General features: G+C 42.6%; 1 protein-coding gene across 23 annotated transcripts in view; it reads right to left on the bottom strand.

The window, feature by feature from the left end:
• Nucleotides 1-12706, bottom strand: part of KLC1 (kinesin light chain 1) — a 63500-nt gene that overhangs the window by 17869 nt on the left and 32925 nt on the right. For 10 of the 23 annotated variants that reach the window (XR_006886308.1, XR_006886307.1, XM_046647383.1 and 7 more), the window contains exons 8-13: nucleotides 10835-11008; nucleotides 10583-10682; nucleotides 7789-7838; nucleotides 7632-7699; nucleotides 6104-6212; nucleotides 2140-2301 (exon numbers count right to left, since the gene is read on the bottom strand). Coding sequence is in view for 18 of the 23 variants with exons in the window: in XM_046647383.1 (XP_046503339.1) it covers nucleotides 2140-2301; nucleotides 6104-6212; nucleotides 7632-7699; nucleotides 7789-7838; nucleotides 10583-10682; nucleotides 10835-11008 (663 nt within the window). In the remaining 5 variants the exon portion in view is untranslated. The remainder of the gene's footprint in view (nucleotides 1-2139; nucleotides 2302-6103; nucleotides 6213-7631; nucleotides 7700-7788; nucleotides 7839-10582; nucleotides 10683-10834; nucleotides 11009-12706) is intronic. The other 13 variants (XR_006886311.1, XR_006886309.1, XR_006886310.1 and 10 more) reach the window with 3 other exon arrangements.

Here is a 12706-nt window from a genome sequence, read left to right as displayed (position 1 = left end):
CGATTTAAAAAATTACCTGTGTGTGCATACTGCCTTTATTGCCTCTCTTCTTAAACAACAAAAGTATGCTTTGAAAATAAAACTAAAATCAAATGTCAGGAGAGCTCAGCCCCACCTTCTCAGAACCTCAGGCTTCAAGGAAACCAGTGTGAGAGGCACGGCCTTCCCGCGAAGGTGACGGGGTGGGGGGCTGAGTCTGAGCAGCAGCCTCGGGGGACCAGTGTGGAGAGCGCCAGCCCTCGGCTGCCCCGTGCCCGGTTAATCCAAGCAGTTCTCTATTTACTTGCTGCTTTATGTAAGACTCCATTTGAAGAAAGGGCTCCTTCCGCTATGAGTTTAGGAACCACTGCACTGCATGACCCAAGATCCAGATTCTGCGGTCAATCGACCCCACAGCTGATCGATGTGCCCTGGGGTGGATTTTGTCAAAGACATACAGCCACTAGTGTCTAGAAGTCAAGTACAAAGGTGTCCAAAACCCAGTGTGTGAGCATCCTAAGTGACAGCACGTCCAAAGTGAGAAAGAGACGTGAAGTGATAGGGGAGTAAGCACGCACTCAGAGGAGTGCTGGCTTCTAGCCACTGCGTCTGTACTTCCAGCCTGCAGGCCTGACAGGGCGCTGCCCACCAGCCCCTCCAGGATGGAATGAAAGCAGCTCCCCACATCCCTGAGTCTCAGTCTTGAAGACAGTAATAAAACTCTGGGTCAACAATTTTACTATCGTACGATTTCACAGGAAGATCGACCTAGAAATACTGTCTCAAGAGAAAGTTCCTCCAGAACTTCATTCAATAGTATCAAAATCTGTACCGTGGCTTCTAAAGACAAAAGGGACTTGGCCCTCCACGTAAAGCATGCAGGACAACAGCAACCACGGGGAGAGTACAGTACACAGTGCAGGCCGCACAGGGACAAGAGCAGGGGCCGCCATCATTGTTTTTGTTTGGGATGACTGCCCAACAGGGTGAATGGTCAAAGCAGATGCTGATTGGTTGTCTTGGCACAGGAAAAAACCAAAGCAAGGGAGTCACCAGATAAAACATTCAAGAAGACCTCCCTGAAATTTTGGCTGCTAACACTCTGTACAAAATGTCTATTTAGAATGTTAATCCTTACCAAAGTGCTACAGCTATAGAAAATCCCAAAGAATAAACAGATTCAAAAAGACAGATTAAGAAAGCCCAAAACTACGACTTGGCCAAACATGTGCACTATTACAACTAATCAAATGGCACTACTGCGACTTCCAAACATCGATAGTGCACCAGGACGTGCTCCAGCTGATCCAGTGCTCAATCTTCCCTGAGGAAAGCAAAATTGCAAAGATACCAGCTCAATGTACAAAAAAGTCACCTCTGTGTTACCAAAATTCACTGGAAAGAAAACGTCCAGAAGGTCACAGGCTCTTTGGCAACCAGTGGATAAATAGCAGTGGTAAGAGAGACAAACCAGGGAAACTCAGAGGCAGCACCTGGCCAGGGGTTGACAGTTTCTGAATACAGGCACGTGTTCTGGATGCGAACCTCTGGCAGATAATTGTGAAGAGCAATGAACCACTGGACCCCTCAACGGGAACAGGACATTCAGGACTGAGGTGGGACACAAAACAGCAGCCACCCTAACATTCTTGCTCTGTACCTGTTCTTTTCTAAAGACAACTTCTCCTTGAAACATCATTTCCCTTTAAGGCATTTAGATTAATTCTAACAAAATCTACAGTAGCCTGATGAGTGAAATTAAGAGCACTAGAGTTAGCAATGAAAATGGGTAAGTTAAAAAAGCGAGTTAGTTATCTGCCACGCTAATCCTAATATTAAAATAAAATCAGATTATGGATTATGCTTTAAATAACCAGGACACTCAATCAGCATTTAAGTGCTCAAAGTTAAGCCAAACAGCTTTCACGGGTTCCTAAAAAGAAGAAAATTACCACTTCAAACAAATAACAGACTTCAGTATTAGGAGAAGATAAGAACTTACAAAAAGCTTAACTGGTGCTTAATTTGAGAAAAGTAGAATGTCTAGCACACAAGACAGGGGAAGCTGCGGGAAAGCACTCCGGTAGCAGACGGCCCCGCCGCTGTCCACAGACAGACAAGCCCTGCCTGAGCGCGCTGGCAACTGTGCACTGTACTTACCCCATTCCACTCTACGCTCATACTCACTTCCTCCCCTCCGTCAGGGCCACTCTCGTACTTGACCACGTCCACATTGAGGCTTTCCCGGCTTCTCCGCTTCTCCATGTTCTCAGGGTCATTCAGCACTTCAGCCACTCTCTGTTTGTGAACATTGTCAAGACCCTGTGAGCCAGGCAGGGGAAAAGTGGTTCATCCATTAGCACTCAAGTTGTATCAGTGACTTCCAAAGATAAATAAACTTCACCAGAAATAAAAACAGTTCTTAAACGTTAGAGGGAAAAAATGAGAACAGTGATTCTAAGGAATGTACTCTTGAGACTTGTGCATTTCACTATATACAAACTTTACCTCAAATTGTAAAAACCTACAAATATTGAGCTCCGGTTAATGATCTGTACACTTAAGTATTCAGAAAGAAATGCACTGATGTATACGAATTTGAAATGCTTCAGAAAACAAAAGGACTGATGGATGGATAGGTGGGTGAGAGGTGCTAAATATATACTGTTCACAATAGAATCTACGTGGCAGGTATACAGGTGTAAAATTCTCTCCACTTCTCTATAGTTTGGAAAGGTTCACAGTATGCTGGGAAAATGCCCAGCTTTTAACACTTTAACACTAAGTCTCTTGTGTTTCTTGCTTCCATGATTGAAAACGCATGTATTACTTTATGCTCAGTAGAACATTTTTGAAAACTAGCCACTGATCTATAAAAGGCACTTTGAGAGCATCCTGTCACACTTTTAGAAAGTGATGAATGACAGCAAGCACTCATCTTGTTTGTTCAACGATTATTCACATCTATTTGAGTTAAAACATGATGGGATTACAACCCAACAGGGACTGTCCTCCATGCGTACTTCAGGACCACCTGACGACCAAGACGCAACATGTTTATGTTCTACACGGGATTTCAACCCAAACAGCTCATGCAAATACTGCACTTTTGCTGACTTTCACAGGTTTCTCCTTGGGAGACATAAATCCCAAACAGACAATGTGTTGCTCTGACTTTCACAGCGAAGCCAGCTGTGGCCCTCACCAGGCAGAAAGGGAACATTCTCAGTAAAGCACTAGAAACTCCTTTTTTTTCCAAACTTCTGCAGCTCTTGACTCTGGACTCTGCTCATTTGACAAACATCGTCTGGCACCTTGAAACAAAGCCTGGATTGTTGACTTCACTCCTGATGGTGACAGCTCACAGCACTCTAGAGCCAGAATGAGCACCACCGACCATCTAAGTCACCCTCCATATTCCCAGGGTGACACAGACAGCACAGTCTGTGCCGGAATCCCATGCAGTACCACAAAGCCAGACCCTAGCCAGGGCTCCCGACCCCACATCACAAAGCCCCAAGCAGCAGCCCTTCAGAGTCAGAAGACCCACGAAGGATGACAGGACATCAGAAAGGGTTCCTCCAGGAGCACGAGCTAGGAGAACACCATCGACAATACCTCTGTCAGGTCTTCTCTAATCACTCTGCACAGACTTTTTTTTTTGGCTGAGGAAGATTCACCCTGAGCTAACATCTGTTGCCAATCTTCCTCTGTTCTGTACGTGGGTCACTGCCACAGCATCATTGACAAGTGGTGTAGGTCCACACCCGGCATCCAAACCCACAAACCTGAAGCACCAAAGCGGAGCATGCCAAACTCAACCACTACACCAGGGGCCAGCCCCTGCAGAGACTTACTTGAAAGAAAAAAATTCTAAGGCATATATGGGTAATTTTAATCCCAGCCAAAAAGTGGCCATAAACCAACAGCCAGAAAACAGTCCACATATATTCCATTCAGGTGGAAAAAACCCACACCTGCCCCTCCAGGCCTGAAAATATACAACCAAAACTGTCATCTCTATACATACATACACGATACATTAACTCCTTACTCTGAAAACTGGCAATTAAACAGCAAGAATTAAGCCTCTTTCCCGTGTTTTCCTTACAAACTGTAGTGCAGCTTAACTAAAATACCTCAGTTGATGAAGGAAAGTGCTTCAGTAGCTCGTAAGTGTTTATTGCCAAATACTATTCCAATGTGTGGATCCATGATGGTCTGTTCATCCATTCACCCTATGATGGACACGTGGGTTGTTTCTATGTTTACAGACGACTGTGAGTAATGCTGCCATGAACACATAGGTGCAAGGACAGTGAACCCTCATTATTGACAGAAGTCATATTTGTGAACTCAGCTAACTGCCAAAATGTACTTGTGATCCCCAAATCAACACTCACAGTGCTGGCAGTTATTTGTAGACATGCACAGAGTGGCCAAAAATTTGAGTCATTGGATATGCACGTCCCCAGCTAAAACTGAGCAAGGTGACACTCTGCTTTCTTGTGCTGCAGTGCCGGCCAGCATTCCTAAGCACAGGAAGGCTGGGCTGGGCCTCACAGAGAAAACACCTGCATCAGGTGAGCTTCCTCAGGGGTGAATGGGAGGCCGCTGGCTGTGAATTCGACGTCAATGAATCAACAGTATATATAGTAAATAAGGTGTTTTTAAATAAAAGCACACATAAAACAAGGTTACATATTGTCTAGTTGATATAAATGTGATCAGAGGCTGGCAGGAGCCTGACTCTGTATTTTCCCCTACCAGCAGTGGTTCAGTATTTGCTGATTCAGTGTTCACAGCAACTTACAGAACATAACTAACTACCAAGAATAACAAGAATCAACTGTATTTGTTTGAGTACCTGTGTTCAATTCTTTTGGGTATAAACAAACCTAGGAGTGGAACTGCTGGGCCATACAGTAATTCTATGTTTAACTTTTTTGAAGAAGAAGAAGATTAGCCCTGAGCTAACATCTGCTGCCAATCCTCCTCTTTTTGCTGAGGAAGACTGGCCCTCAGCTAACATCCGTGCCCATCTTCCTCTACTTTGTATGTGGGATGCCTACCAAAGCATGGCTTGCCAAGCGGTGCCATGTCTGCACCTGGGGTCCAAACTGGCGAACTCCAGGCCACTGAGGCGGAACGTGTGCACTTAACCACTGCGCCACCAGGCCAGCCCCCTATGTTTAACTTTTTGATGAACCATCAAACTGTTTTCCATGGTGACTGCAACACTTTATATCCCCACCAGCAGTGCATGAAGGTCCCAATTCCTATACCTCCTTTTCAACACTTATTTTCTGTTTGTTTAGTTTTTCTGATTCTAGCCATCCTAGTGGGTGTAAGGTGGTATCTCGCTGTGGTTTTGGTTTGTATTCCCGTAACGACTAATGATGCTGAGCACCTTTTCATGTGCTTATTGGCATTTGTGTATCATCTTCAGAGAAATGTCTATTCAGGTCCTTTGCTCACATCTTTAATCAGGTGGTCCTTCTGTCTTTACACATTCTCGAGACTAGACTCTTACCAGATATGTGATTTGCAAATATTTTCACCCATTCTGCGGGAGTCTTTTCACTTTGATAGTGTCCTTGAATGTACAACATCTCTAATTTATGTGAACCCAATTGGCTGAGTTTCTCTTTCGCTGCTGTGCTTTTGGTATCAAGTTTATGGTCTTTTAAACGATGTAATTTTATTTGTACAAACTAAAATATTAAAAACTTTCTATTTCTAAATCAAACTTCCAATAAGTCACATGAAAGAAAATCATTAAACTCAAAGTTCTAACAGATAAGTTAAAAATAGAAGATATCTCACGGCATCATACATTTGTCCAAACCTACAGAACGTCCAACGAGAACAGTGACCCCTAAGGTACACTATGGACTTTGGGTGATCATGATGTACCAGCGTAGGCTCACTGGTTGTAACAGGTATATCACTCTGTTGAGGGCCACTGATGGTTGGGGAAGCTATGTATGAGTAGGGGCAGGGGTATGTGGGAAATCTTTGTACCTTCCTCACAATTTACTATGAACCTAAAACTACTCTAAAAAAATAAAATCTTTTTTAAAAAGTGAAACAAACAAACAAAAAAAGAAGGTATCTAACTGACCTGTTTACGTGACCTCATGGCTGCTTCTTCCAATGTTTCTGCAGCTTCAAATTTGCCTTGACGTCTGTAAAGTGCCCCAAGGTTTTTTAAAGTAGTTGTAACAGTTGGACTGTAAGAAAGCATGTAACACACAGAACTATTAAATATAAGTTTTAGAGCAACCACTATCAACAGCACATAATCTAAAGGACTAAGAGACTTATGTCTGGATAAAAATAATTTTTAAATATCTATGGTAATTTTTTAAACTGTAAAATTCTAAGAAGCTCTGCTATCTCAAGCATTGCCTGCCTACCAGTGCTGTTTGGGGCCATCACGGCTGACCCTGGCACTTGCTGAAGACATCTCTGCAGGGCTGGGGGACACGCCCTTGCCCTCTTCCAGGCTGTGCTGCTCTCATCCATTCCTAGCCACTGTGTCCACAGAAACGTCTGTGATGGGTCATGCTCGCCTGGAGGCAGAGCTTATCCTGTGCTGAGCAGTAAAGAGGACACGGTGTTTTTAACGTTGCTATTCACCTTCTCCCTTCTCTCCACAGGCAGAGGGGGAAGCAGAACGAATCCAAACCTCACCATCTTCAGGGTCTGAGTCAGAGAATGAATGCTGCATGTGTGAAGCCAGAATAAACAATATGGACAGGGATGGTGTCTTTCTGTACTCTTGACCGAGCAGTCTTACTAAAGAACTAAAAACAAACCTAGTTCACTTTAGTATAGATATGTACTTCAAGATACATTTTTCTTACTAATGATAGGTGCTTTAGACACAGAAATAAGGTAGCTATACTCTACGTCTTTGAGACAATTACACAGTAGTGGGAGAAACAAAGCATATAAATTTAAGACATTACGGTAAGTGCTACATGGAACCCAGAGGAGGGGTTTATTCCAAACTAGGGGTTCAAAGAGTTTTCCTGAAATAGATGACTAGTAAACTGAGTCTGAAAGGACGCATGAGAGTGAAGATAGGAAAATGACTGCAGGAAAGGGGTTCAGGTCAGAAGAGGGAACAAAGGTATCTGCAACAGCCCATGGCGTGGAGGCAGCAAGCACAGGCTCACAGAGCTGGTCTCGGAGGAGCTCACACAGCCCTCTGCAGATACCGAGACCTTAGGGCCTCGAAGAAAGGGGGGTGTGCACCTAGGGTCTCCCCATGGCATCCCGGTCACATATTTGCAAAGTGCTGGCTTTTACACATCTGCTGGCCTATTTCCCATGAGTCTGCTCTATGGCCACCTTAACTACTGTGTCTTTATCTAGCTGTCTCTTTCTCCTGCAATGCGGTAGTGAGGCCTGGACAAAATAGTGTTAATGGACAAAACTCATATCTTACCCATATTACAGTGGGTTTTGTGTTTGTAGATTATCTCATTTACAAAGCATGGAACTTTTTATTGGAATTTGGGGAAAATATGGGACTGCGCAACCACACCACCCTCAGGAACTTTACACATTCAGTCATTCACAAGCTGCCTTTAAAGCATTAGTACTTTCCACAGCTGTTTGTGTTTTCAGTGAAACAGACATACCTATCAACTTTGCAGGCCTTGTACCAGCCACCATACTCTCCAAAAGATGTCCCATCCTTTTGCTTTCCCTAAATTATAACAAATAATTTCAAATGAATAATTATCTTGAAAGCAATATATCCAATTTAGAAAATCTCTCAAAATAGTATATTCTTACTTTGCATTCTTCTCTTTCTTCAGCGTGCATCCAAATGGGTTTGTTTTCATCTGGGGAAGAAAAAATAACACTATAAATTGAAGAATAGAGCCCACTGAGCAGAAGCTGTCAAGTTCCAGTGACTGCAAGGTTTTTGTTTTGTTTTTTATATGATCCTCCTCGGATACTACTTCTTACAACTTGGACAGATGTGGCTCACAAGGGAGGAGAAAGCCTATGAAGACAGAACTGGATCACAAGATACAAGCAGGAGACGGCTGACATGTGCAGCACTGTGAGGAGAAGACGCAGAATCAAAGGTACCTAGACAGTGTAGGGAACCGTCAAAAGAACCTGCCACAGGCTAGGGTCCCTAAAATGAAACATTTTAATGTTAGAATCCTCACATAACACATGGGAGTATTTAGAATTTGAGCAGTCCAGCATTAAACAAAAGTCTAAAAAGAGGTAGTAAGATATTAAGAGCAAAACTGGAAGAGATGCCAATCAGTATTCCCTTAGAGTCCTCTCACCTCCTGAGAACACTGACACCACTCATCCAACGTTTCTACAACTTATGTACCCAACACCACGGAGGACAGAGAGTCTTAAAAGTGAAGCTGATGAAAATATTTTTATGACATGAGAAATGCTTACGCTGCAAGCATAAAGGAAAATAAGCAGTAGACATGATTATATACAAAGTATGGCTTCAATAATGTAAATCAACAGGCACAGAAAGAAGGAAAACACCAAAAAAATTAAAAGATACCCTGGTGATGAAATTATGGGTGATTTTCACATTCCCATCTCTCCATGAATTTTTGAGGTTTCCTACCATGAGGACCTACTTCAGCCTCTGGAGGAAGAGACCTGCACTCCCACCCAGTCCAACCACTCATCAACTACCGACCTTGGGCAAGTTACTTAGTCTGCAGTGTCCTCCTAACACAGGAGCGTTGAGAAAATTAAATAAGGTTATACATTTAAACTGCTTAACTGAAAGACCAGTACTGGTTAACTATTATGATTATTATTCACCATGTCATAGAAGAGTGATTAAATATTGGTTTTAGAAGACTGAACAGTATTTAAAACTTACTAATATGTTATGTAGTGTGGGTTTAGCTCCATCTACTAAACTAACTCTCTTGCTAGAATAGCTAAGCAGACACCACAGTTAACAGGGCTTGATCTCCTGACAACAAACCAGGTCACAAATTTCAGTGTGCACACTGTGAAAAACAAAAGGCCCTGTGAGACTGAAGGTCACGCCCCGACAGCATCACAGGACACATTTGCATCTTGCCTAAAGAAAAAATGCCTTTCTGTCCTACGTTTTAACATTTGTATGGAGGATAAATCCAAGTATAGAAAACTGTTTTTAACTAGTCCAATTAACTGGACTTCATGCTATTATTTTTAGCAGAAAGAAGATAGCAAACCACAAGGAAACAAGTCTTCCCCAAGAGTAGAATTTTTTACAAGCAGCCTTAAAGAGACAGCCTGGAATCACTACAAAACCAGCACAGCCTCCGCAGTTAGATGAGGAGAGGCAAGCTCCCCATAAACTACAAAACGCCAGGGAGGTCAGTTGTTGGTCCTATCCTGCCACACAACTGCAAACAGAACCCAACTTCAGCATGACGAACCTGGGCATCGCTATCTTCTGACAGTAAAAGACATTTACTGCTCCACTGATTATTAACAGAGGAAAAAACCAAAAATACTTTCCAAAGATTCTTCCAAAGTGGATTTTAGAAAATCTCTATAAGACAAAAATTTTATTGAGGTCAGCCCCGTGGTCCAATGGTTAAGTTCAGCATGCTCTGCTTTGGCAGCCTGGGTTTGGTTCCTGGGCACGGACCTACACCACTCATCAGAGGCCATGCTGTGGCAGTGACCCACATACAAAATAGAGGGAGACTGGCATGGATGTTAGTTCAGGGCAAATCTTCCTCAAGCAAAAAGAGGAAGATTGGCAATAGACGTTTGCTCAGGGTGAATCTTCCTCAGCAAAAAAAAAAATTATCAACCAAAACCTCTCTTTCCCTACATATTCTAAGGTTTCCAGCACACTAGTAACAACTGGCCTCATTCTGAACATCTTATGTAATAATTGATGGAGGGAAAAAAAATGCCTTATGTAACATACAAACATCGTTTAATTGAGCAATTTAAATCCTATAAAAATATTTATTCCCAAACTGTGTATTAAGCACCTATAATACTTGAAGGAACATAAAGGAGACAGGCCTCGGTTTAAGACAGTGAAACAATCCAGCAGGCCTGGGACAGGGCGAGACTTTGCATTTGACAGGTCCCAAGTGGTGCTTATGCTCCTGGTCCCTGCCAGCACTTTGAGAACCACTGGATTACAGAACAATTCCAGAAAGCATTAACGACTGCAGGGAGGATTTGTGGAGTTAGTGTGTCTAAACTGTGCCTGAAGCAAGTAGAGACTCTGGAGAGGTCAGCATGGAAAGACATGGGCAGGTGGCCATCACCCCACCCCACAGGGTGCACAAACCCACTGAGTTATCAGTATGCCAGGCAAGAACACAGGTGTTCACCATGTTCACTGGATGATGAATGATGGATAAACTGATGGATAAACTGATGAGTCAATGAGCACTCAGGCTGTGTCATATCCTCTCCTCTAAGCGCTATTTGAAAAATCATTTCTAAAATTAAAATCAAATTCTATCTTGAAAATACTGTGATGACTTGGGCATTACCAAGTTCAAGCTGGAAATCACTACTTTTAATGCATCCTACAATTATATCTGCTTTGAAACAGGAGTGTATATCTTACCATCTACAGAACCAAACTCCCTTTCATGTGCACGAGTGAGAATCTCTTTGTACAGTGTTTCTGCTTGCTTGAATTTTCCTTGCTTCAGATAGCAGGATGCCTTAAAATAAAATAAAATAAAACACTTAGTATTCTTAATATGTAAATGAAGCACACATTCTTATCTACAGGTTAAATAATGAAACAAGGTTCATATTTCAGAAAGAAAGCAATTCTGGCTCTATCTATAGAGTTGTACCTCTGTCAACATACCAGGTTATTTTTTGTCTTGGCCACATTGGGATCATCGGGTCCCAGTTTTGTCTGGTAGATCTCGAGGGCTCTTTGATAATAATATTCTACTTCTTCATACTTGCCCTGGTTCTGGCACAGTAAGGCCAAGTTATTTAACTGCTTAGCAACATCAGGGTGATCCTTTCCCAAAACCTGAAAATAAAAAACAGTGTATTAGAAAACACTTACTGGTTTCACTACAATCCAACCCATTCTCCACCCTAGGATCTTTCTAAACATAAATATGACTATGCCTCATTTTCAGGCTTATAATCCTTAAATGGCTTCTCACGCTGTGCAACAATAAAAATAACCAGAATTTACTGAACTCTCATTCTTGTGGGGAGGCAGGGAACTGTGCCAATTTTCTCTACAGACATTCTCATAATAATCCTACATGGTAGGTAACGTTATCCTGCACATTTTGAAGATGAGGAAACTGGGTTTTATAAAGGCTGTGTTAACCTGACTGCCAAGTTCTGGAAGAGTCCAAACTTAAACCCAGCCCTTTCTGGCTCTAACTACCGTGTTACACTTGTTCCTATGCGTACAAGCCTTCAAAGGAAATTTCCAGCTCTTCAGCTCAGCCTACACATCCCTTCACATTCAGACCTGGAGGTCCTCTACAATCACCCAAACTCCTTCCCCTCACATTTCAAACTCCACTTTCAGGGCTCTTCGAACTTGCTGTCCCAGATGCCTGATGCTCTTCTCCCACTCCGCACCCCCCAACTACTTATCCTTCAAGTCTCCCTTCCAGCCCCTTCAGAGAACTTCCCTACATCCAATTTAAGGGAGCCCTCAGCCCATCCCCACCCAGTGAACTCACAAGCACAGCACCTGGCTTTCTCTTTCTTTGCAAGTACACTACCTGAAACTCTCTCATTTACCTGTTTAGTCCTTTATTACCTGACTCTCACCCATTAAAACATAAGCCCCAGAGTGCCAAGTCTTTGTCTGTCTTCCTCTGATATAATCTCAGCATCTAGAAAGGTGCTGGCACACAGACAGATGAATAAATATGAAATTATTTCCACAGTACCTTGAACAAGCAATTTATCCTCAGTTCTGCTCATTCACCTACATACTCTCCAATGAGGCACGCTTTCTCTCCACCCCTTTCTGCATCACCTACCTCTCTCCCTTCCTGGGAAACTCTGAACTCAGTTACCTAAGACTCAGTTCAAACACCGACCATTTGTGGGAAGCCATCTCCAACACACCGAAGCCCTGGACTTAGAGGAGGCCCTGCTCCATCCTCTCCCAGAGCTCCATCCTAGAAGCCACGCACCCTGCATTCCTAAGGTCTGTCTAGCGGACTGTGCTCCTGGCGAAGGAACTGCATCTCTGATTTGTAAATCAACAACTCTAACCAAACAAGGGGCTCTCAAGTACTCAATAAACATTTGCTAAATGAGTGAATGAAAGAGCAAATATATATGAAGGAATCTGGCAGATAATCATATATAGTTCATTATCTTTAATTTGATATTTTTGTGTTCTCCAATTTTAACCCCAGTCCACTCAAAATCTGACCATTTTATTTCATAAACATTATGTGGATGGCAACATGATACAATTTTACCTGCATAATTTGGTAATGAGACCCTTTTCCCTTTCCTTTACCCAATTCCTTGTCATAGGGCTCAAAATTAAATGATTAATCTCTCAGCATCACTGATAAATAATCACAAAAAATACCAAGTTACAAAATTACCCTTGGTCATTCATGGCATGGACCTGACACCTGAGTCTCTGTAACATTTGAAAACAGTCATACACAGTACTGCTGAAATTCACAAGTTACGTTTTTTTCAATACCTAATTACCATAAACTGTAGCAGCTGGGAT

This window comes from Equus quagga, chromosome 20 (genome assembly GCF_021613505.1).
Source record: "Equus quagga isolate Etosha38 chromosome 20, UCLA_HA_Equagga_1.0, whole genome shotgun sequence".
NCBI classification, from domain to species: domain Eukaryota; kingdom Metazoa; phylum Chordata; class Mammalia; order Perissodactyla; family Equidae; genus Equus; species Equus quagga.
This window is presented reverse-complemented; position numbering and strand designations above follow the sequence as displayed.